Here is a 26,234-nt window from a genome sequence, read left to right on the forward strand (position 1 = left end):
ATATCTTTAAAAGACTCATAACATATATTATAATAATAAAAGCTATCGGTATTACGAGTGAAAAATACCAAAATTCCAATTAAAAATTAGGTTGGAGAAAATGGAATCTCTTTTTTTTTTTTCCTTATTGGCTTTGGATTACTTGATCCATTCAGCCACGATAGATAATAAATTACTGTTTGCTACAATATTCCAAATATAATACATTGCATTACATAATACATTAGGTACATGTGCGCACATATAATACTTATGCACGCACATACATACATACATATGTAGAAGTGGAAACATTTAATTGACCAGGAGGTATACTCCTCATTCATGGCCCTAACCAACTTAAATTAATTTACAAATAATTAAATCGACAAAAAAAACTACATGCTAATACTAAATACTAATACTAAATGCTAATAAATATATGTTTTTTTTTTACACAGCGATAAGGCTTCAACCCGGATCAACCCCGCGGAGGTTTACACCCTCTTTGTGTTTTTAATTTTTTTTTCTCTTTTTTTATTTTTTTATAATTTATTATACTTTTTTTTATTTATTTTTTTTTTATTAAGATTTAATTTTTTTTATACATTTTTTTTGTATACATATTTTTTTGTATATTTTTTTTTTTTTTTTTTTTTTTTTTTAATTTTTTCAAAATAAACTTTTATACAATTCTATTCTTATTACCTCCCTGCAAAATCTACTTAATGAACTTTCACAGGGAGACAATATTACATAATAAGGATAAACATAAAAAAACAATAATTATTGCTAAACACATTCAACCGGACTCATTCAGTGCAAGTTAAATTTTTCTCTTAGTCCTTTTTAAAAACTCCCAGATGATTTGTTTAATTTTAGAATTTCTACGAGACAAATATAAAAGAGAAGCATTATTTTGTGGGAAAGGTATTTCTTCTTGAACCAGATTGTTCATCAAAAACTTAATTGCAACATCATTATGTTTGCATCCAAACAACCAATGATTAATATCGTCAACATATCCATTGCAATCGCAAAGATCTGATTCGGATAGGTTAAATCTATAGAGGTATGACTTGACAGTGGCATGATTAAAGAGACATCTAATAAACATGGCATATATATTTCTATTGGGATAACTTCTGATAGCAAAAGGCTCAGTAGGTAAACTAGGATGAATTTTGGTGTAGAGATTGTTGCTTCGATTGCAGAAAGCGTGCCACTCAATATCCCAATTTTGTTTCAAACTTTTCTTGCGAGTAGCTGTTATATCGCTTCTATCTAGCCAAGTTATTTCCGATCCTTTTAAGATTGCCTCTTTAGCAAAAAAATCTGCTTTTATGTTACCGGAAATACCAATATGTCCTTTTACCCAGACGAAAGTTACAGAAGTCTGTTTTTCCAGTAGCTTTAGTTGGTTTTCTAAAATTTTGACGACAAGGCTATTTTTATATAAATGTTTACGTGTGTTTTCTAGAGCTAATAACGAAGATCTTGAATCAGACATAATTACAACTTGCTTGTTAGAATTTTTTTTGTTGACAGCCCATTCTAGAGCTTGATAAATCGCGAACATTTCTGCAGAGTATATGGAACATTGTTTATCTAACTTGAACATCAAGGATTCTTGGTGATCCGGAATATATACAGCACATCCAACTCCCAATCTTGATTTTGAACCATCCGTGAAAATCCTGCATGGATTATCAAGCTTGGCTATATGTTGCTGAAAGTCAACTGGATTCTCACTGTCAAAATTTGGGAACCAAACATTAACATTGGTATAAGATATATTAAAACTCGATTTAAAGAAAGTTAATTCACCTGGACTGTTTAGGTGCTGAGAAACGTTCGAGTATGCTACTGCTAAAATAGGAGAATTCCTGTTGTGCCACCATTTGTCGACAAGATTAGAAACAGAGATGTCACATATTTTTTGTAGTAGTTCAGTTTGGTTGTAAGATTGGCATTTAAGAATAAATTTTTCAGCCAAAAATAGTCGTCTTAAATGTAAAGGAGGCTCCATGGATTCAGCTAAAAGATTCTCTATAGGCGTAGACTTGAGCGCACCTAGAACTAACCGCAGAGCCTTATATTGAATGCGATCTAGTTTTTTAAGGCGACTGTTTGTGGCAGATCCATATAGAATGCTTCCATAGTCGAGAATGGATCTGGTATATGCACGATAAAACATTAAATTAATTTTAGGGTCAGCACCCCATCGATAGCGATTAACTACTTTAAGAATATTTAAACTTTTCTCACATTTTATTAAGCACTTATTAATGTGTTCATCCCATGTTAACTTGGTGTCCAATGTAATACCAAGATAAGTGTAGTGCTTATGAACGGGTATACTTAGGTTGTTAATCATGATGCTGGTCATAACTGGTAAGCGATGTCGCGTAAAAAACACCACCGCTGATTTATTTGCAGTAAGGTCAAATCCTTGTTTAAAACAATACTCTCTTGCATCACCCAGTACCATCTTAGTTGAATTAATACTTTGTTGGTACAACTTATTCACATTGTAAAAGCAGAAATCATCTGCATATTGTAATATACTGCATCTAATTCCTATACTGTGGAGATCTAGAGTGTATAGATTAAACAACAAGGGACTGAGGACTGATCCTTGTGGTAAACCTTGATGCACTACTCTTGGGCCAATCAATCTATCATTACATCTAATAAATATATAAAAATATAATATATATATATATAAATATAATATATATATAATAATAAATATATAAATATATAAAAATATATTACATCTAATAAATAAAATGGAATCTCAAAGTTCAAAATCTGTTCAAAGATGCTTTGGTTTTGTTATAATAAATTAATTGATTAATTGAATAATTATTAAGGCAAACTAATAATATTATGATTGTTTTGTGGCCACTGTGGAGTTAAATACTTTCCTGGTACAGTCAATGAAATATAAATTGTGTATTATTGTGTATCCCAAGTAACTCGATTAGAGCCATCTAACTAATGTATTATTAAATGTCAGAGTTGCTTTTGTTTTGTTATAATATATTAATTGATTTATAAGAAAACAAACTACATATTTTTCCAGTCGTAGACTTTTTTTTAGGTAAACTTACCACAAGTGTAGCTTTTAACGTTTAAAATACAAATATTCTCATTTGAAAGCTGTATAATTATTTAAACAATCTTTGTTTAAACAAATTAAAAATTTTTGTTATAATAAATAGGTACCTAAATTAATTTATTATAACAAAACAAAAGCAACTTTGACATTTTATAATGCGTTAGTTAGATGGTTCTACTCAAGTTACTTGGGAATAAAAAAAAGTGAAGAAAATTGCTCCATGGGAAGCCGAGAAAATGCATTTTTTTTAACGTATACCGATTTTGAACTTTGAGATTCTCCAACCTAATTTTTGATTGGAATTTTGGTATTTTTCACTCATAATACCGATCGTTTTTATTATTATAATATATGTTATGTCTTTTAAAGATATGAAAATTTGTGGAGAAAGAGCACTGAAATAAAAAGGTGATAGTTAAAAAATTACCATCCTATTGTTTATATCTTCGCCGTGCATGCCGGTCAACTTTGACTGGTAGTATCTCAGGAACCACTCATCGCAATTAAACGTTTTTACTTTCAAAAGAAGCGTCCTCTCGCGTTCTTTCCAATACCGTTGTCATAATTTAATTTAATAGTTGCCGATATATTCTATTTGATTATAGGTAAGTCAAAAAATTGTTTATTATTTTAAAATATTCCTGAAGCCGCACAAATAGCCCAATTTCAATTCTGTAAAGTGCATTCGATAGGCATAGTGCCTTTTCATACAAAAATTATAGTTAATCTTATGTAACATAATTATTATGGTTATTATAGCGACCGTAAGTTGTTAATTAACTCGAAATATAATCTATGTCAAAAGGACTTTTATGTCACAAAGTTATTTAATTATTGATAAAAAATTACTTACCTAAAATTTTAGTTGATAATTAAAGATTTTGTTGGAAAAACCCGCGAAAATGTTTCATCAAAGTAAATCGGGAAAAATGTGTCTCTATGCAGAATTTAATTAGGGTGAATTTTTATTTGGGTGTTTTGAGTGTAAAGTTAAATTCTTTGGAGTTATGGAGCAATAATTGAAAAAACACGATTTGGGGCGCCATTTTGTTTATAAAAAAAGTAGCACGCTAGCTGCGGACTTTGCATACCTATATTATTAATACATAGAATCATAAGATTCGATTCCAGCAATAAAATTGCTGGTAAATAACTTTTCTTTGTATTTTGCTAATTAGCCCAGAATATTACTGAATAGCATAAAATAATACGATCACGGTTATTAAAAAAATGGAAAAGTACGATTTTGGCATTAAAATGTAGACAGCTATACATCTAAATTATTGTAAATCACCATAAAAAATATTTAAACAATTGAAGCGTTTATTTGTCACATGTCCATTTTTTGCAAATTCGACTTTATGTATTATTCTCATAGAATAGTAGTTTCTTTATCCATCTCACACATTCAGTTGTGTAAAAATTTCAGATGTCCGGAGTAAACTACATAGAACATTTTGATAGTTTTATAAAAACAACAATGTCCATGCAGTTTTTTGTAAAAGCAACACTTGTCCCATCTTAATCAACGGTCATCGTTGAGCTTGAATGATCTTATTCGTAAATTTATTAGTTGTGTGCATTCTTTATTAGTCATAGGTGATCTTTGTTTCTTTTGTATTGGAAATAGTTCAGTATTGCGGTAACAGTTTAACACAATATGCTTTTTCTCATGAGCATTTTTCAGTGCGTAACAGTTTTTCGATTTCTTTCTAACGCATTAAATTGTATATGACAGAAAAAAGGCACGTCGGTGATTACTTTGATAATTATTCTAGTTGTCGATAGATGGCGCTATAATAGAAAAAAAAATTATTTACTAATTATATAATATATCTCCGAATATAATTTGTACAATTTATAAGACTATACAAAGCAAAGAAAATACCATTTTATAAATGCAATAAGACAATTGATTTGTTATTATGCCCAATTGCAAATAAAATTTGACAACTGTCAGATTTAACTAAAATGTCATGTTAGAATAAATGTTATAAATGTATATTATCACGGACTTACCTTTTTTTCTATCATTTGTGACATACTGAAAAATCCTCATGAAAAGAACCATACCTCTATATTTTCCAATATGAAGAGCCAGGGAGAAGAACGATGAATGTATATCTGGAAGCATTCTCGGTAAAATGAGAAACAAAGTTACATATTCATTGTTTTCCCCCTTGCGTACAATCTTGAGACGTGTTTTTAAGACGATTTTCATCGTTATTTCCCCTTGGCCATTCACAGGTTGATAGTACTTTGTCTAAGCTAACAGATTGCACAAAAATCGCAAAATGACCAAAAATTGACATTCATCGTTTTTCCCTCTGACCCTTCATATACCGGGTGTCCACTTATATTTTCCCCCATTTTAACTGCCTATAACTTCTAAACGCTTCAACATAGAAATATGCGGTTTTCGCTGAAATGTTTTAGGGTCATTCCATTTCAAATCACTCAATTTTGGAGCAAAAAAAATTTTGGACCTCCGCTTTGTCTGAAAATTGGTATATAGCTTCTGCGGGATGTAAAAATAAGATATTTAAGGTCAAAAAATCTTCTTCTTCTTTTTTTCTTAAAATGATATTTTATGCGATTTTACAGTGATTTGGTGTTTATTTATACAAATTTGCATTTTCTATCGTAAAGTAACAATGGAAAACATAATATTTTAATAGAAGGGACTCAAAAATGTCATTATATGGCATTATAACAAGTTACTTTGATTCAAAACAAGCTTTTGATCAAATTTTATAGTGTAGAAAACGTTAAAATACCGTTTTTTTACATTTGTCTCCATTCCCAAAATACATCATAATCGATTTGGCCGAAAATTTGCCCACAGATAAACAAAATATAGGACTTTAAGTGGTGAGAAGGATTTGAATTATATTACAATAACAAAAAAGTTACATGCAATATTATAGTCAAAAATATAGTCGTCTACTGTAAGTACAATTAACTCGAAAATATCGTCCTCACGACAAAAATTGTTAAAAAGAAATTGTAATAATTGCAAATACAATTTATTTGGAACAATTTCGGTTCCTACCATTTTTGTCGAAAAGTTAAAAATGGCGGAGATATTGAGCAAAACAGGTTCTCCTTTAAAATCAAGATGGCGGCTAACGTAACGGAGGAATTCATTCGTGATTTTAAATTTAGGCTACTATTGACTCCCCTAAAGATCAGAAAAATAAAATTTTGGGCCGCTCGGCATTCAAGGTCAAATGCTATCCCGACTGGACTAATATATACTTTTGAGTCTGATATTACTGCATGTAACTTTTTTGGTATTGTAATATAATTCAAATCCTTCTAACCACTTAAAGTCCTATCTTTTGGCTATCTGTGGGCAAATTTTCAGCCAAATCGATGATGACGTATTTTGGGAATGGAGGAAAATATAAAAACACACTATTTCGTATATTTTGGGTATTTTAACGTTTTTTACACTATATAATTTGATCAAAAACTTGTTTTGATTCAAGGTAACTTGTTATAATGCCATATAATGACATTTTTGAGTCCTTACTATTAAAATATTATGTTTTTCATTGATACTTTACGACAGAAAATGTAAATATGTTTAAATAAACACCAAATCACTGTAAAATCGCATAAAATAACATTTTGAGAAAAAAAGAAGAAGAAGATTTTTTGACCTTAAATATCTTATTTTTACGTGCCGCAGAAGCTATATACCAATTTTCAGACAAATCGGAGATCCAAAATTTTTTGCCTGAGTGATTTGATATGAAATGTACCTTTATTTTAGTAAAAGTTTTGTCTGAATGGATTGAATTTTTTATATCGCTTTCAAATACGAAATAAAAAATGGCGGATTTTGGAAAAAAACTTTGTTGACTTTTTTTTAATGGAACACCCAGTATATTTTTTTGTAAATTGAAAGAAAGGTCATTCACCTATCCAGCGATATAAAGTTTTTCAAAATCCGTTGTCAAATCACTGAGTAATTGATTTTTAAAATGAGGGGTGCAACGTGGATATCACATACCTAAATAACATAACTGAGCAAAATGATATTATGTTATGTGATTTCCACATTGCATCTCTCATTTTAAAAATGAATTGCTCAGTCATTTGGCAACCGATTTTAAAACTTTTTATATCGCTGGATAGATAAATGACCGTTTTTTCAAGACACAAAAAAATATACTGGGTGTTTTAATAAAAAAAGTCAACAACGTTATTTTTTTTCAAAACTCCGCCATTTTTTATTTAAAAGCGATATAAAAAATGGTCATTTACCTAAAAACTTGAAAAAACGGTCATTTATCTATCCAGCGCATAAATTTTTTTTAAAATCGGTTGTCAAATGACTGAGCAATTAATTTTTAAAATGAAAGATGCAATGTGGAAATCACATAACTTGCTTAGTTATGTTATTTAGGTATGTGATATCCACGTTGCACCTCTCATTTTAAAAATTAATTACTCAGTGACTTGACAACCGATTTTGAAAAACTTTATATCGCTAGATAGGTAAATGACCTTTCTTTCAAATTACAAAAGAATATACTGGGTGTTACATTACAAAAAAGTCAACAAAGTTTTTTTCAAAAATCCGCCATTTTTTATTTCGTATTTGAAAGCGATATAAAAAATTCCATCCATTCAGACAAAACTTTTACTAAAATAAAACATTTCAGTGAAAACCGCATATTTCTATCTTGAGCCGGTTAGAAGTTATAGGCAGTTAAAATGGGGGAAAATATAAGTGGACACCCGGTATTTTGCTAAGTTTGTACGTATTTTTTCTTAAAACATCAATAAAATATGAAGCCAACTTGTACAATTATTTTGATATGCACATTCCTTCCAATGAATATCTTAGTAAAAGTAAGATTTGGAATAAATTGAAGCTGGGCACTTTTTCTTGATTTGCAAAATTTTTAATTTTTGGACAAGTGTTAAACGTGATAAACGCTTCAAATCATTATGTTATTTAAACAAGTCATTGATTTGTACCGTGTTTAATTAAGGTTTCCAAATAAAAAAAAATTATATTTATCATTAATTGGCATACTGCTGAAGCTAAAAATGTATACCATATCGGCAAATATGCCCTACAATGAAAGCGCGTTAAAAATCAGCATAATCCTAAAAAACAGTTAATCCTTTATAAAAGGTATATTTAAAATCCCTAAAAAGGGCTACATCACAATCAGAGTCGAAGACTAGTTCTGATTGTGATGTAGCCCTTTTTAGGGATTTTAAATATAAAATTAAAGGATTTACTGTTTTTTGTATTACATGGTATACAGCCAACTACAGGAAAACTTTTTCCTTGTGGAATTTTCATAATTCTAAAGTGATTATTGCAAGTGATAAAAATATTTGTTTTCGGATTCACACCAAATATTGCTGAAATGAGAAAATATATGGAGAAAATATTAAACAAGAAATTCTTCCGTTATTATTTCTTTTGTATGAAACAAAAATTATCTAAATCTAACCCGAATTGAATCATAGAAAATTAATAAGTAACACTCAATGCAAACCATAAGTTGTGAATTTAGCAATCAAAATAAACAAAACTAACAATAAAAAAATGAGTAACACCGTAAAACAACAAAATCACAACACATCCTGCAGTTGTCGGTCCCATAGAAGCACCTGTGTAGATAACTTTGTCAAGATCGTTGTTATTAATTAGTTCATTAAACGTTTGTCTTAGAAATTGGGAATTTGTCTAATCCTAATCATAATTAGTTACCGAGACATTTTAATCTACTCTACTACTTTAATTAGTAACACTGTAAAACAACAAATAGTTTTTATCATGTCTACAAATAACCGGTAGGTACAATAATTATTATAATTCTTGTGATCGATAATGGGTATTTAAAAAAGAACTATAATAAATTATTTATTCCAATATTTCAATGGAACTCACGTCGTGATGTAAAATTTCCGGGAAGATTCGAACGAAGGAAAGTTTCCCAAAACTTTCCGGGAATATTGGAAACTTATGGAAATATTGCCTTTTTATTAAAATTATTGTAATAAATTATACAAATCAGTAGTTAGCTTTACTTATTGTTGTGGTATTACGGCTACAGAAAAATCTGTTAACAATTAAATGTCCAAAAATACTTTTTTAAAATTTATTTAACTTAATTAAAAAAATACTCTGAATATTTGTTATTAGTCATTATAATTAAAACTAAAAAAGTTATTTATTTAAAAAATATTTAAATAAAAATGGTAACATACAATAAACAACCCAATATTGACTTACTTTTTTCTTAACTAATAATAACAAAAAACACTACAACATTCTTAGGAATTATAAACTATATAAATAAGTAAGAGTCTATTCTTATGAGCCAGAGATTCTTAGGAATTATAAACTATACAAATAAGTAAGAGTCTATTCTTATGAGCCAGAGACATTTTCTTCACACAAGCTTCACACGAGCTGTATTATGAAGAGAATGTAATGAAGAGTCTCTCTCTGTCTCGTTAATCTTTCATTTTCTGATATGGATTTAGAGTATTACCCTAGTTCCAACAGATGAGTTATAGAAAGACTCTCATCACATACCATTTTTCCATGTTTATGATCTTTTAGGAGTTTTTCATTATGAGCTATTATACAGTAAACTTCTCTGCTCTATCTATAGTCTATTTCTCCTATTATTATGTATGAAAAAGTATGTGCTATAACTACGCTCTGTTTCAGCGTAGGAAGCTGGTAACCCCAGTATTGTAATTGCCAAATATTTTAAAGAAGTTTTGGTGCACATTCCTTGTCACCAGTTTATACAATCTACTGATCGTGCTGAAAGCAAAATAATATCCATTGACCAAAGGTCTGCTTTTGCACAGAACTTTGCTAGTTCTGTAAAAATGTTTTCTTTTTTGTCAATAAACTTGGGATGATTGGTTGGAGCAAAATAATATCCATTGACCAAAGGTCTGCTTTTGCACAGAACTTTGCTAGTTCTGTAAAAATGTTTTCTTTTTTGTCAACAAACTTGGGATGATTGGTTAAGAGGAAACAGTAGCGATCAACAGGTAGCCAAAACGCGTTCCAAGATTGCGGCTGTAATTTTGAATATTTTTTCGAGATATTTGGCATACGTATTCGTAATATAATAAAGAATGGCGGCACAGAGCCCAATGTGAAAAATATATTAATATGTGGAAATTACTCTATAATTAAATACAATATTAAAAAAACGAGCCTGTACCGCCATTAAGAAAAACAAAAAAATACACTTTCTTCAAATAAACTTTTTTATCCGATGCCTAGATTTTGTGTCATTTTGGAACTACTAATGAAATAAAAAATTTTAGTAGTTCCAAAATGACAAAAAATCTAGGCATCGGATAAAAAAGTTTATTTGAAGAAAGTGTATTTTTTGTGCTTCTTAATGGCGGTACAGGCTCGTTTTTTTAATATTGCATTTAATTACAGAGTAATTTCCACATATTAATATATTTTTCAAATTGGGCTCTGTACCGCCATTCTTTATTATATTACGAATACGTGTGCCAAATATCTCGAAAAAATATTCAAAATTACAGCCGCAATCTTCGAACGCGTTTTTGCTACCTGTTGATCGCTACTGTTTCCTCTTAATATCCTGTCTATACACTGCATAGCTAATATATGCTCTTCACTCTCAAAATGACTCCCAAATCATGATTTACAATAATATACATTGTTAATCCCAAATCATGATTTGAAAAATGTTATACATTGTAAATCATGATTCGGGAGTACTCCTCGTTCAATGTCTATTGGTTTGTTTATTTCTAGTGCATCTTTATTGTGATTTTAGTATAGCTTTAGACATTTTTACTATAAAAATAATGAAGGTAATTTTCAAAACAATGTTCCTTTTGTACTTGGCAGTGGTATAGGATCGCCGGCCGTGTGAATTAAATAGCGCTATTTCCATGTAAATTCAAATTACGTCACTGACTCTTATGTCCAAATAAAAAGGCTCTTGGAAATATTCTCAAAAGTTCTCGGAAATGTTATGGAAAGTTATCGGGAATATTATGGAAAGTTCTCGGAAACATTCTTGAAAGTTCTCGGAAATATTCTCGAGAATTTTCCATTGACAGTTTTCGGGAATATTCGCGGCCAGGGGAATATTTCCATTTTGTATAGGCGAATATTCTCGGAAACTTTCCAATGTTCGCGAATATTCGCTTGGAAATATTCTCGACTCACATCACTAAACTCACGAGACACAGATACAATTTTATAACATTACGGTACATAGCTACATTAGAATAAATAAAGAAAATTATAATAAACATTCTTCTTCTTCTTCTCGTAGCACTACTACTCGGCGTGTAGTTGAATCAGTGGGTAGCCCCATCGTTCTTAAATTTGTGGAGGTCCTAAGGGCCTTCTCCCTGTCAGGGCTTCCACTCTGATTAACTTGGTAAGGCGTTTGTAAGGGAGTCTATACGGCTTTTCCACGTTGCTACAGATAAAGTGAAGATTGCCATGATGATCGCCAACATTCGTCACGGATAGGCACATCAAGAAGATTATGTACTTATGTACAACCGTAATACATACCCAACAACTGCCAGAATCATATCTAATATGAGTCATTTTACTCTTTTGCATTCAAACAACTACCAGCAATGCAAAGGCAGTTAAAGGCAGCTAAGCCAATCAGAAAACCTCTAGACATTTTTTTACCTCATGATCACGCTTTCAGCATTTATAACTACTGTGCGCCATAGAAAAAAATGTTTCAAACACAAAATGTAGCTTAGAAATTTTGAACAAAAACGTTTAGTGGCACTTTTTGTGGAGAGTGAACAGTTCTCTCATAAACAACGCTTGAAGGGACCGGCGATTTTGAATGTCGACGATAAAAATTCGATATCATGTGATCAGAGTGTCCTATCGACATAATATCAAAATACCTGTTAAAGGTGAAGAGTGCAACTTTCGTATGCAATTTTTGTTTTTTGTCGTTGTGTCAAGCGTTTTTTCTGAGAACGTTCATTCTACACAAAAACGCTAATGAACATTGGATAAAATTATCTTAGCTATATTTCGTGTTTAAAAAACATTTTTTTCTACAGCGTACAGATATCAATTGATGCCCCCCCTACGAGGGGGATTTTAAAGAGAAGCCCAGGGGTAGGAATTCAGCTTGTTCGTATGATTTTTGGCGGTTCAGCGGTATTTTCCTTTCTGACGAGTAGACTAAAAATGTATTTTGTTTCAAGATTTACATTACCGTTTAACTATTTATATGGGAAATAAGCCACAATTAAATTGAAAAAATAATTTTATTAACGTTTTGACGCCCGAATCGGGTGCGTTGTCAAAATACAAAATATGGACTTCTAAAATAAATAAAAATGTTGTTGCTAAGTAAAATATTCTTCTAATAATTTATTTTATCTGACTCATTTATATTGGCAATTCAGACATATATATTATACATTTTAAAGTAAAAGACTTTAAAATGATATTGCCAATATTTATGAGTTGCGTTCCTAAGACGACTTTACTGAAAGATAGTTCATTCGATTACATGAAATCAACCCCAACTCAAGAATATCCGTCACAAAAAAATCATAGCATGTGATCTGTCTTTAAAAAGACAACCAAATGCAACGATGACAGTAAAATTCTCGCGCTAGAGATTCCATAGTAAATCACGAGGGAAAACCAGGAAAAAACCTCGTGATACTATCCCGTCATCGTAAGTATTTGGACTTATTACATTTAATTTACTCTCAAGAAACTAATATGAATTCATGTGATACACGCTTGCTATGATTTTTTTGTGCTACATGCACATCATCACATGCTATGATTTTTTGTGACGAATATTCTCGAGTTGGGGTTGATTTCATGTAATCGAATGAACTATCTTTCAGTAAAGTCGCCCCAGGAATGCAACTCATAAATATTGGCAATATCATTTTAAAGTCTTCTACTTTAAAATGTATAATATATGTCTGAATTGCCAATATAAATGAGTCAGATTAAATAAATTATTAGAGGAATATTTTACTTAGCAACAACATTTTTGTTTATTTTAGTAGTATTTTGTATTTTGACAACGACACCCCATTTGGGCGTCGAAACGTTAATAAAATTATTTTTTCAATTTAATTGTGGCTTATTTCCTATATAAATAGTTAATCATAAAAATGCCACAAGGAAATAGCTTCAGAACAACATTACATTACCGCGTTATCTTCATTATCAACACTGTTGCTATAGCCTGCTATAGCCCTAAAGTAGGTCCTCGACCTTTAGAAGTTTTCTTCGCCATTCAGTGCTACTATTGACTACCGTTTGGATATCTTTACATCTACTATGGTTTTAACATAAGAATTAATCTTTTTTTATGGCATAGACTTGGGTGTCAATCAGCCAGTCACAACTTTTTTGTTTTCTATTCATACATAAAGAAAGAAGGCAATGAGGTCCTTAGAGTTCCATAGCAAACTCTTCCACAGCTCTCTACTCAGTTCAAAAGCTGCAGCTGGCCGCTATGGACTATCCAAGTTGCTCACCACATTTTTCCATTATACATCTTCTTCTTCTTTTTTCATATGTGCATAATATATCAAATTATCAGGATTAATAAATTTAGAGGTTAATTTTAGTTTCACAGAAAAATTTCATTAAACAATCATATATATTTTTGCTGTTCAGAGATAATAGATAGGATACATTATTAATAGAATATTAATAGATATTAATAGAAGAATTAATCTAGAGGGGTTGTTTTATTGTGATTGTGCTAGATGTTGCTTTAGATGTATCTTAAAATATATTAATACAAATGACAAGAATACTCACCTAAAACATTAATTTTTTCATTCAAGTTTCTAATTTGTGATTCAGCTTCATCAATCAATTCTTTCCAAGTGGCATATTCTTTTTCAGAACATTTCAGTTTTTCTCGTAGTATTTTATCTTTATCTTTCATATCCAACAATTTGTTTTCTAGAATATTATTCTTGTGTACTTGTTCGTTTATTTTTTTTTGTAATTCTGATATGGTACCATGTGTTTCACTCGTTACTTTGTCTAATCTGGATTCTAGTCCAATAACACTTCTTCTGCTTAGCAATTCGACCTTTTCTAAAGATTCTTTGTGTCTGTTCTCTAATTTCAAAGCATGTTGAAGTTGTTCATTCAGCATTTTGTTCGTGGTTGTTAATTCTGATATTTTCTCTTTTTGTTGTTCGATTTCAAGAGTAAGAGATTCAACTTTTAGTTTCTCCGATGTTTCCCATTTTGTTTTTGCTGATTTGATAAGGTCCAAGGCTTTCCTTTCCAGCTCTACGCGATCCTTACGTTCCAGTTCCAAAGTTCTCTTGAGAGCCTTAAACAAATTTTATATTTACTTTGATATTCGTGATATGAAAAAAAAATGAAAGATTTTATTGTCACAAATTAAACGAAAAATTCAAAAATTATTTTTATGAAGTCATGTGTTCAACAATGAACCACTCAAAATTTAAAATTGTCTATATCAGCCCCCTTTTAACCTAGAAGCACGAAATTGTACGAGTATAAGAAACACATATTAGTAATATATTATACATAATTTGGTTATAAATAAAGATGAACGTTTTTGAGTTAATATTGTTTTTTTTCCTTTAAGTGTCTTTGGTTCATTGTGTCCCACGGATGGTACACCATGAACTAGTGCTGCATACACAGTGAACCAAACTACTTTATTTTAAACATACCTAATAAAAATTAGGTTTACAGAAACTACAGTAAGATTTCAAAGTTTTATTGTTGAAAAGCAAAATAATAGGTGAAAAAAAAAACAATAAAATTAAAGATAGGTATAATTATTCCTATCTGATATTTAATAAAGAAAAAGACACTGTAAACGCAAAATAAGATTGTTGTCGTTTTGTGCTGTCACATAGTTTTGGTCTCGGCAAAATATATTTCACATCTTTCTTGTTGACGGAAGCTACATCAGGAACATTGGGCATAACAAACTGCTCACTATATTTATCCTGAAGTCTTAAAAATGATATGCGATATTCCCCATCTTGTTCTATCTGTAATATTTTCCCCACATAATATACTATTGGCCTTGGTGGATGAAATTCTACCAGGACATAATCTTCTACGTTAGGGTTAAAACCTTGGGTACTAAACAAATTTGGATTTAAAACTGGAAGATCTTGTTCATACTCTCCACTATCACTGTCACTCTCAAGGGAAATATCTATTTCATCCTCCTCTGAATCTGTATTATCGTCATTAACAAATTGCACTCTCTTCTTAGCTTGCCTATTTTCATTTATTTGCTTCTTTCTTTTAGCTTCCATTCTTTCTTCTTCAATAATGTTTTTTTCCGGTGTATCTGTGGCAATAATAGGTACTTTTTTTACTTTTTCTGTTCTTTCTATTATTTTGACGAGGTTGGGTGACGAGGTTCAATGCAGGCATAAATTGTTGTGGTGGAATAAATGATGGCCCCGCTCGACTTTCTGTATGTTCGGGGTTTTCTGATTGAATGTTATTAGTTGCAGAACTGTCATTTTCATTTGGCACAGTGATTTCATCGTTATGTTCACCTCCTTGTATGTCTCTTGTATTATTAGAACTTTCATCATTTGGGCATGGTCTGTTTGTTACCTCACTTGGCAAAAAATCGTCATCTGTAAAGATACCCCGATCAAAGGGATATATACCGCATTTTTTAAAGGCATTGGCTATATTTGTAGGAGTCATGGAACGACTGTGTGCTATTCCAATACATTCAGCTAAGTCATAAATAGATATCGGCTTACCAGGATTTCTTAGAAGCCACGACTCTAGGGCACTGTTATAATACGTCTTGAATGGCGCATATAAACCAACGTCAAGTGGCTGTAATTTAGCCGATGTGTGGGGATGCAAAGTTACGATATTAACTCCTGCAGCTTTTGCCAAATCTAAGGCTTCGATGGATAAGTGAGATTCGTGATTATCGAATATTAGAATTGATGGATTATCAGGAGAGCTTCTGCTATGTTTAATGAAATATTTCATTACCTCTTCAAATAACTCCGAATTCATCCATCCTGTCGGCGTAGCAAGGCCTAAAGAGCTAGTGTTGGGCGCCTTTTAACATGAAATCCTTTTTTTCCGCGGAAAAATTATTGCTGGAAGTAAAGCATAACCACCGGCACATATAAAAGAGCACGTTGTTACTAGTGTCCCTTTCTCACCGCTGGTGACTTTACCCAAACACTTTTTCCCTTTTGGTGCAAATATTTTCTGACTTTTTTGCACCGTAGTGGTTGCAGTTTCATTAAAGTTGTAAATTCTTGTACCATCAGAAAATGCGGCATTCCGATTTATTACAGCATATAAGTTGTCAAAAAAGCGATTAACATTATCTCTGTTAAATGATGTCGCACGTGCCAGGCTGCACGGCTCTGGTTTTCTCAGAGACAGATCTGTATGAATATTCCTAAAACTTCGGAGCCATTCCCTGCCAGCCATTTCTGCATTCTTCCATGAATCAGGAATTTTGATATTATTCCTTTGAGCCATTTGATATGCAACCTTTCTACATTCAACAGATGTCAATCCATAAAACATAAGTGCATAAGTTTTCAAGTAGGTCTAAGAGCATCTTCTTGTTCACTTGTGAAAATCATGTTCGCCTCGTAGTTAGGAACAAATCTTATGTCTTCGTTTGGAGCACACTTTCTTTTTTCAACGTATCGCCTTAATGTAGGATATGCTAAATTACTTTCTACTGCTGCTTTTCGAATACTCATACCCCTGGTTACTAAGTCCAATGCTGCCCCCATTTGATCAACAGTATGTGCGCCTTTCTTTCTTTCTACTTTCTAAACGCGACCCATCCTGAAAATAAAAATAAATCTAAAAAATTGGAAGGGTACACAGTGAACCATGGTTGACTGTATCCCAACATAGTTTGGTTCATTGTTTACGTACCGCACCTTGTAACAAACAAAAACCAATAATTAATTATCTACAACAGTATATTTTAGAGTTACATACCCAAACACTAACTAATGTATCAATGTACCGTACCACAGAAAATACATTAAAATAACTCACTCATGTAAGAAATAAAAGCGAAAATGTTTACCTTCAAAATTTTACTCTATGCGTTCAAATTCATATAATCCGTTATAACACGTGCACGTTTCGTGGTGGCAAAACAACAACTGGGATTAGTCCTGTCGCCATTAGGGGTACAACGGCCTCCTTAATTCAGATGGAATTACCCAAGTTTTCTTTAAGTATTTTGACCCGTAGAACACGAATTTTTTGGGTAACAGTCGATCCGGATGTCGATAAGATTGTTATAAACAAAGAACTTGAGGAATCACATAACAGCGATTTTTCGCAAAACAAAACATGTTTTTTTATTCTTTGGGTCATTCTAAGCAAAAAATTATTTTACAAGTTTTTTGGTAGGATGCATAGTTTTCGGCATAAACGGGGTTGAACTTTCAAAAAATCGAAAAATTGCAATTTTTGAACCCGAATAACTTTTGATTGAAAAATAAAATAGCAATTCTGCTTACCGCATTTGAAAGTTCAAGTAAAATTCTATCGGTTTTGATTATTTTCATTGCTAGAAATTAATTTTTTTATTGTTAAACAAAGCTATCAACACATAGTAATTGAAGTATGTTTTCAATGCATTTCTAATTTGAAATCGAACGAGTAGGCGCGCATACAGAATTTCTACGTACATTACGTCCATTAAAACGCATGCATTGGGCCCGGGAAACACTATGTGTTTATACCTTTATTTAACAAATAAAAACTTATTTTTTAGCAATGCAAACGATCAAAACCGATATAATTTGACTTGAACTTTCAAAAGCAGTAATCAGAATTGCTATTTTATTTTTTAATCAAAAGTTATTCCGGTTCAAAAATTGCACTTTTTCGATTTTTTGAAAGTTTAACCGCGTATATCTCGAAAACTACGCGTCCTACGAAAAAATTTGTAAGACCATTTTTTGCTGAGAATCATCCAAAAAATACAAAAAAATATTTTGTTTTGCGAAAAATCGCTGCTATGTAATTCCTCAAGTTCTTTGTTTATAACAATCTTATCGACATCCGGATCAACTGTTACCCAAAAAATTCGTGTTCTACGGGTCAAAATACATAAAAAAAACTTGGGTAAGTCCATCTGAATTAAGGAGGCCGTTGTACCCCCCCTGGCGACAGGACTAGATTTAGTTCTAGGTTATCTAGTACATTCGTACAGTGGTGCCGGCGTTTTTCTAAAATGCCTATTACTAACGAAAGATTGATTGGTTCATTGTGTACGTGTGGTTCATTGTTGAACACATGACCGTACACTCACCGGCACAAAATTCCGCCACCCAAAATGTTTGACAATTTATAACTTTATTATTTGTACTCCGATTTTTAAGATTCTTGCATCAGTTTGTAGGTACATGTATTGATGTCGTTTGTTATTATTCCGGTAACAAAATTTTTTATATTAGATGGCATTATACGGGGGTCAATGGAAGAGTTGTTTTTTCTCTTAACTTTAAAAAATTCTGTGGAAAAATTGGAGGGCTGATTTTGTTTCATACTCCTTTTTTATTATCCTGGAGGTATTACTAAGCTTTTGTTTTTTGAATTATCAGAATATCTCTTTTCTTGTAAGAGCTGTAAATAAAAACACTGATTTGAAGGTTTATTTAATTAAAAATATCAAACGCATTCAAATTAACAAAACAAAACAAAATTAACAGCAAAACAAAACAATTCAATAAGGGTATGTCCACCTCTTGCAACAACGACTGCTCGCAATCTGTTTAGCATCGAATAAAGACGTATTATTCTTGCCTGGGCAATGGCCCGATATTCCTCTACCAGGGCCATAACTATATCAAATTTTCTGAAGGCCTAGGATGACGGCGAATAGCTTTTTTTAATTCATCCTATAAATTCTCAATAGGATTGAGATCTGGGCTGCATGCGGGCCATTCTAATTTTATCAATCCAACCTCTATTTTATGAGTCAATAAGTGTTTTTATTCACAAAAAATGGTACAGCTCTTACAAGAAAAGAGATATTCGGATAGTTCAAAAAACAAAATTTTAGTGACACCTCCGGGATAATATGACAGGACTATGAAAGAAAATCAGCTATTCCATTTTGGCACAGACTTTTTTAAAGTTAGGAGAAAATACAACGCTTCCATTCACCCCTGTATAATGCCATCTAAGCAAAACTTTTTTGTTACCGGAATAACGAACGATATCAATACACGTACCTACAAACTGATGCAAGAATCTTGAAAATCGGAGCACAAATAATAAAGTTATAAATTGTCAACCTTAATCAAACATTTTAGGTGGCAGAATTATGTGCCGGTGAGTGTATATTAAATTATAAAATAAAAACAATTTCGCATTTCTATTGAGCACTAATGGGAAGAAATTAGTGATGCGACAAACTTTAAAATATTAAAGAATAATCATACAAACTATATTCTAATACTTACAGTACATTCTGCCAGACTTCCAGCTAGTTCTCTTTCCAATCTATCCCTTAAATTTTGAATACTCTCTAACTTTCTCTGCAGTTCTTCTTGTTTAAACTCCAGAGTCTGTTTTTCACTTTCAAATGATTCCCAGGTTACTAATTTTTTTGTAAGTGTATCAATTTTGTTTTTTAAACCATCTACAATCCCATCTTTGGTTAAAATTTTTCTTTCAAAAGTTCGTTCGCAACAATCAGAATCATGTGTGAATGTAAAACCAACAAATGGTAGGTTCCTACCAGAAAATTGTGTTCTTTTTTTAAACGAATCCATGTTAGGATTTTTCTTTTTGCTTTGTACATCTGTAAAATTGCTGGTGTCTTCTATAGATGTTATTTTAGGCACGAAAGGAGGCACTTGGTCTCTCAAAGTGTCAAAAGAGATATCTTTAAATAAATCATGTCCCTTTATTTGAGATAAATTCAATCTAGAATTCTGATCTATTAGTAATTTTTTTACTAATGATGTATAAGCTTGACTGACAACAAAGTCAGATGGAAATATCAAAGAATTGTTGTGATTTATTATTTTTGAGAATATGGAAGTCATATTTTGGCCTGTAAAAGGAGTTTTTCCTATGGGTAGCTCATAGGCAAGAATTCCAAGGGACCAAAAATCGCAAGATACCTAAAAGAACAAAATATTTATTATGTGACTTTTATGAAGGTGTAATTCATATCTAAACACCTTCATAGTAATACTTTTACAAAATGCAGTTTTGAGAAATGTCAAATTGATTAATACTGTAACAAAAGATTACTTTTGACCGACCCTCGTATAACAGGTCCCATCTCCACACACGCATTCCACGTGGATCTTTCTAGATAAGACGCGATGTAGCGGGACGGAAGAAGAGAAATTCTCCAAATGTCTGGACAATAAGTAGAGATGCGCATGGATTGTTTCAGAATAACGGCTCGAGTATATTACGACACGAATTTTGTAAATACAGTTAGTTTTAAGCTAGAGATTTGTAAAGAAAACTTGTATAAATAAATTAATAAAGTCGTATATAAATACGAACGATCGTTTGAATGTTATAATACTATATTTTATGTATAGTTAACTTTATTGTATGTTGCAACTTACTCCATATCCATTCTGGTCAGTTTTCTCATCTAAACACTGCAAGACTTCAGGTGCTACATAATCGGGAGTTCCAACTGGAGGTCCAGTAGTCACTAAACCATTCTTATTTAATTTGGCAGCAGATCCAAAATCAGCTAATTTAATATGCCCACATCGATCTAAGAGAATATTATCTGGTTTTATATCTCTATGGACATATCCCATCAAATGTAGATCTTCTAATGCTAGAATCTTTAACAAATAGAGAACACATTAAATCCTGTAATTGAAATAAAAGTGAGCTAATGGAAATAAAATAGGGACAAAGAAGTGAGAAATCAAGTACAAAAAGCAAATAGACTTAATAACATTATATGGTGAATAATGACATATGCATCAGAAACAAGACCCGATACAACCACAACACAAAGACTACTGGAAACGGCAGAAATCAGAGTACTGAGAAGAATTACAGGAAATATGAGAGATTGAAAGAGGAGTGAAGATAAGTACAGTGTATAAATGAATGGCCACTAAATAGAAAAAGAATGGAATAACCACATAAGCAGAATTGCGGAGACATGTGTGGTCAAGAGATAAATCACCAATCGGTAGAAGTATTGGCTGACTGTGCAAAAGATTAAGTGACAACCTTCCATAGAGGTATCAATCTGCCAATGAACAAGCAGAATTGCTTATAAGGAGGAAGAAGAAGAAGAACATATTAAAACTAAAAACCGAATTACACAATATTTTTGCAAATCTAAATAAAATAAAAAATTATATAATATACTGTACCACTTCAGCCAAATAAAAGGTTGCAGCACTTTCTGGCAAAGTCCCACCTTGTCTGTATAATAGTCCTAGTAAGTCACCACCTGGGTGATAATCCATAATGTATACCAAGTATGTACTATCTTGGAAAGCATACTGCAAAGAAGTTAACCAAGAAGAGTTGGTAAAGGCCATTATATTCCTTTCCTCTTTAAAGTTAGTTCTGCTGATGTCACTGCCAAATTTTTTCATTGTTTTCATAGCATATACATCACCTGAAAGAATAAAATACTTCACATCTTCTACAGCAAAATTTAAATAAAATGTATTATTAATAAGCTCTTATTATATATTATTAATAAGCTTAAATTTTGTCAGATTTTTTTATGAATCATGTTCCATCCTATGGCTCTACAGGCCAATTCGAGCTCTGGCCTCTCAGCTCTCTCAGCAAACCTCTCTATTCCTTATCGGCCTCTGGTCATTCTCCTCTATGACTAACTGCTAAGGAGATTTCTTGCATCCTCATCAATGATACCATCCTTCTTTGGAAGCCTGCTGTCTTTCTGATCATAGTCTTATAGATTCTTATACACATTTTCGCCTATTGCTTTGGTTCTGTTCATAATATTTATGTCATATGCATATGCTTCCAGTTGGATCAATTTATTGATAAATGTGTTGTTTCTACCTTCTGAAGTTTTTCTAACTATATACTCAAGTGCAGAATTAACAGATTCGCTGCCACTGAACTCCAAAAGACGTTTTGTGCTACTCGAGTCAGGTGCTACGCCTTTTGGCGTTCATAACTTGTGGAATTAAATAGGGTTCTTTTCCTAGTGGCAGCGAATGTGTTAAAACAGTGGTGGTTCCAGTTCGTCACCCTCCTTTAATTATTGTATTATTTGAAATGGATCTGTCATCTCAAGTTGTATCTGTACCTGAGCCAATGTGTCATTGTCATTAGGATGAGCCTGAACTAATTTATACAGTATTTCGAATTCATATTAATATTTTGTATAAATGTTTATCGACTTATATGCTTGTTTAAACTTGACATAAATATTCTTCTCCTTTTTCTACGGCACTACAGCCCAAATTGAGCCTTGGCCTCCTTTATTTTTTGCCTCCACCCTTGTTTCTCTGTGGCTGCTCTTCTCCATACACGGACTAATAAAAGGGCATGTGCGTCGCTGTTTACTGTGTCTTCTAAGCACTTTCTTCTTTCTTGGCTTTCCAACCGGTCTCTTTCCCTGCATTCTAGCATTCAGTGCTCTTTGCACTTGTCCTCTTTTTTTTTCAAATAATTGGCAGCCAAAAGAGCGCATAGTTGGCTGGGGCTCCAGGAACATAGACATACTAAAGGTTAGTACCCAGTTTTTACATCAGTTGTGTGTTTAATGGAACATCATTTTATCTATTCTAATTCAATTTGTATGTTAGTGCACAAAAATAAATTAGCAGACCTAAAACTACAGTTCACGAAGGAACAATAAAATCTAAATCCCGTGCGTTAACATTATGGTTTATGGAGCCGGTCCTACATTCAACAAGTGTTCTCGAGTATCTACCTTTTTTTGAGAGTAAATTAAATGTAAGACCAAATACTTACGATGTCGGGATAGTATCACGAGGTTTTTTCCTGGTTTTCCTTCGTGATTTACTATGGAATCTCTAACGCGAGAATTTTCCTGTCATCGTTGCATTTGGTTGTCTTTTTGACCCGCCAGTGGTCGCTATATGAGATTTTCTTTCGCGGTTTCAGAAAATTGCGCACAACTTTTTTTCTGGGAAATTATACGCGCTGTAGTTCCTTCTAGTCTCCTAACTATCCTCCCTCGACAATCTAATAGACTCGTCCGCTCAGATAGTGACTCAGTTTACTTAGTATCACCATATTGTTGAGTCAGTGCGCTTCATGTGAGAGATTCTCTCATCAAGCGACCACCGGCGTCACCAACTGTGTATAAATTAATTTTATTTTCCCCTTAAAACCTAAAATAATATCCTTTTATGATGTAATAAAAGGCGACGTGGACGTGGATGTGGTCGATGATATGAAAATCCTATATTCTGTTTCACGGGTTAGTTGTAGATGGTCACTTACCATATATTTTTCAATGTTAAATATTGACGGCATCAATAGTAACATTTTATATAAAGATAATAATTAAACAGAAACACGTCGTGTCTTTTTAAAGCAAATGGTTTTATCGTTGATGAAACCTTATCTTTTTTGTAAAATTTTGTAAAGAAAGGCAAAAGTTGGATATGTGAGAGAAAATCTCACGCGCGACCACTCGCGTAACAACCTACCTAGAGACCAATGCCGGGTTAAAGATAGATCACATGCTAAGATTTTTTTGTGACGGATATTCTTGAATTGGGGTTGATTTCATGTAATCGAATGAACTATCTTTCAGTAAAGTCGTCCCAGGAACGAAACTCGTAAATATTAGCAATATCATTTTAAAGTCTTCTACATTAAAATGTATAATACATGTCTGAATTGCCAATATAAATGAGTCAGATTAAATAAATTATTAGAAGAATTTTTTACTTAGCAACAACAATTTTGTTTAATTTAGTAATACTTTGTATTTTGACAACGACACCCTATTTGGGCGTCGAAACATTAATAAAATTATTTTTTTCAATTTAATTGTGGCTTATTTCCCATATAAATAGTTAATCATAAAAATGCCACAAGGAAATAGCTTCAGAACAACATTGGTAAATCCAGTTTGCTCTTGTGAAATTTCTCTTTGAAGGAATGTTTTTAGTCTCTCATTGATTATATGTAGCATTATTGTACTGACATTATTCGAAAACCCATTAAAAGGTGATAAGAACGTGCAAAAACTGATACGGTAAGAACTGCGTTTAATACGGTGGATAGGAGAACGAGTTCCGCGCGGAGGAAGCGACGAGCTCTTTTTACGCTATTGTGTTAAAAGTTTTGTGTACCGGGGGCGTGTGAAAAGTTACTGAAATGTCGTCGGATGAACTAACGGATAAAGGCAAAAGAAGGAGAGAGGAAGATGAAAGTGACCCATTTAAAAGAAGCCGCAGAGTAGAGCGGTCACCAGAAAAGACGGGAGCTGACAGAAAAATAGACAGGGTGATGAAATTGTTGGAAGATTTAGCATCCGATGTGAAGGATATTAAAAGGGAACAAGGGATTTATGCAGAAGAAATTAGAGCATTGAGGGAAGAAAATAAAAAAATTATGAAAGAAAACGAAGAAATTAAAAAAGAGAATGAGCAAGCAAAAAGAGATGTACAAAATTTAACCAGTAGAGTTGAATATTTAGAGAAAGAAAGCAAAAAAGACAACGTGGTTATAACCGGTGTTAAGATAGATACACAGGACTCAGACATTTTAAAAGAGATGATGAAAAACATGATTGAGAAGACCATGAATATAAAAGTGGATATTAAAACAGCTGTAAAATTAGGAGAGGAAAAATGTTTACTGCACTTGGAAACCGCGGACAAGAGGAAGGTAATGCAAAATAAGAAAAAATTAAGAGACTTTAAGGAAGAACGGATTTATATAAATGATGATCTAACAGTAGCAGAGATGGAAATGAAGAGCGAATTACGGAAAAAAGCTCAAGAAGCTAGGAGCGAGGGCAAGTCAGTGAAGTTGGGTTCAGGAAGCTCATAATAGAAGGAAAAACTTATAGATGGAACAGAAAAGACGGAAAGTTGGACCAACCAAGAAACTAGAGGAGTCCGCGTGGAGGTGACAAGATGACAAAAAAACCGCTATGAACAAGGACCTGAGAGAACACACGAATGACAAAGAAAGAGGGAAAAAACAGAGAAATAACAAGCCCATTCTTAGAATAGGAACTTGCAACATGAGGAGTACATATGAAGCTGGTGCTTTGAAGCAGTTAGTGACAGTAATGAAGCAGTATAAGTTGGATGTGTTAGCAATGCAAGAAACGAAGCAGAAGGGTGACAGTGTGATAACAGTGGACGGTTACAGTTTTTTCAATAGTGGAGGCGCCGATAGAATGCTGGGTACAGGTTTTGTGGTGAGTGAGAGGCTGCAGAGGGCAGTGGTAGCCTTTGATGTTTTATCAGAAAGGAGATGTATGCTGAGAATCAGAGGTAAGACTAGAAAGCTAAGTTTATTAAATGTGCATGCCCCTTCAGAAACCAAAGATCGAGAAACAAAAGATGAATTTTATGATATTATAGAACAGGTTTACAATAGAATTCCAAAGTATGATGTTAAAATAATTATAGGGGACCTTAATGCTAAAGTGGGTAATGAGAGCAGGTACAGGAAGACCACAGGTGGAAGGAGTAAGCACCAGGAAAGTAACGACAACGGCAAGATGTTGATAGGCTTTGCACAGGAGAATAATATGAGAATAATGAGTACATACTTTGATCATAAGGCAATACATAAAGAGACATGGATTTCGCCAGATGGCCAAACAAGGAATCAAATTGACCATATTTTGATTGAAGCTGAACATGCGAAACAAATAACAGATGTACGAAGTTATCGAGGAGCTGATATGGATTCCGATCATATATTGTTGATAGCAAAAATAAGAGAAAGAATGTCGAAACCGAGAGGTCAATTGGAAAGTCGAAAAAAATACGATGTTGCCAAATTGAACAACGAGGACATTGCAAAGAGCTTTGAAGCAGAAATTACGGACAAGCTTAGAGGTAGGCAGTACCATGACAATATAGAAACGGAGTGGACAGAAATTGAGGAATC

General features: G+C 32.5%; 1 protein-coding gene across 1 annotated transcript in view; it reads right to left on the minus strand.

The window, feature by feature from the left end:
* Positions 1-26,234, minus strand: part of LOC114332329 (citron Rho-interacting kinase) — a 199,066-nt gene that overhangs the window by 146,044 nt on the left and 26,788 nt on the right. The window contains exons 2-5 of the mRNA XM_050648479.1: positions 21,512-21,762; positions 20,735-20,965; positions 19,607-20,272; positions 13,932-14,460 (exon numbers count right to left, since the gene is read on the minus strand). Of these exons, the coding sequence (XP_050504436.1) occupies positions 13,932-14,460; positions 19,607-20,272; positions 20,735-20,965; positions 21,512-21,762 (1,677 nt within the window). The remainder of the gene's footprint in view (positions 1-13,931; positions 14,461-19,606; positions 20,273-20,734; positions 20,966-21,511; positions 21,763-26,234) is intronic.

This window comes from Diabrotica virgifera, chromosome 4 (assembly GCF_917563875.1).
Source record: "Diabrotica virgifera virgifera chromosome 4, PGI_DIABVI_V3a".
NCBI lineage: Eukaryota > Metazoa > Arthropoda > Insecta > Coleoptera > Chrysomelidae > Diabrotica > Diabrotica virgifera.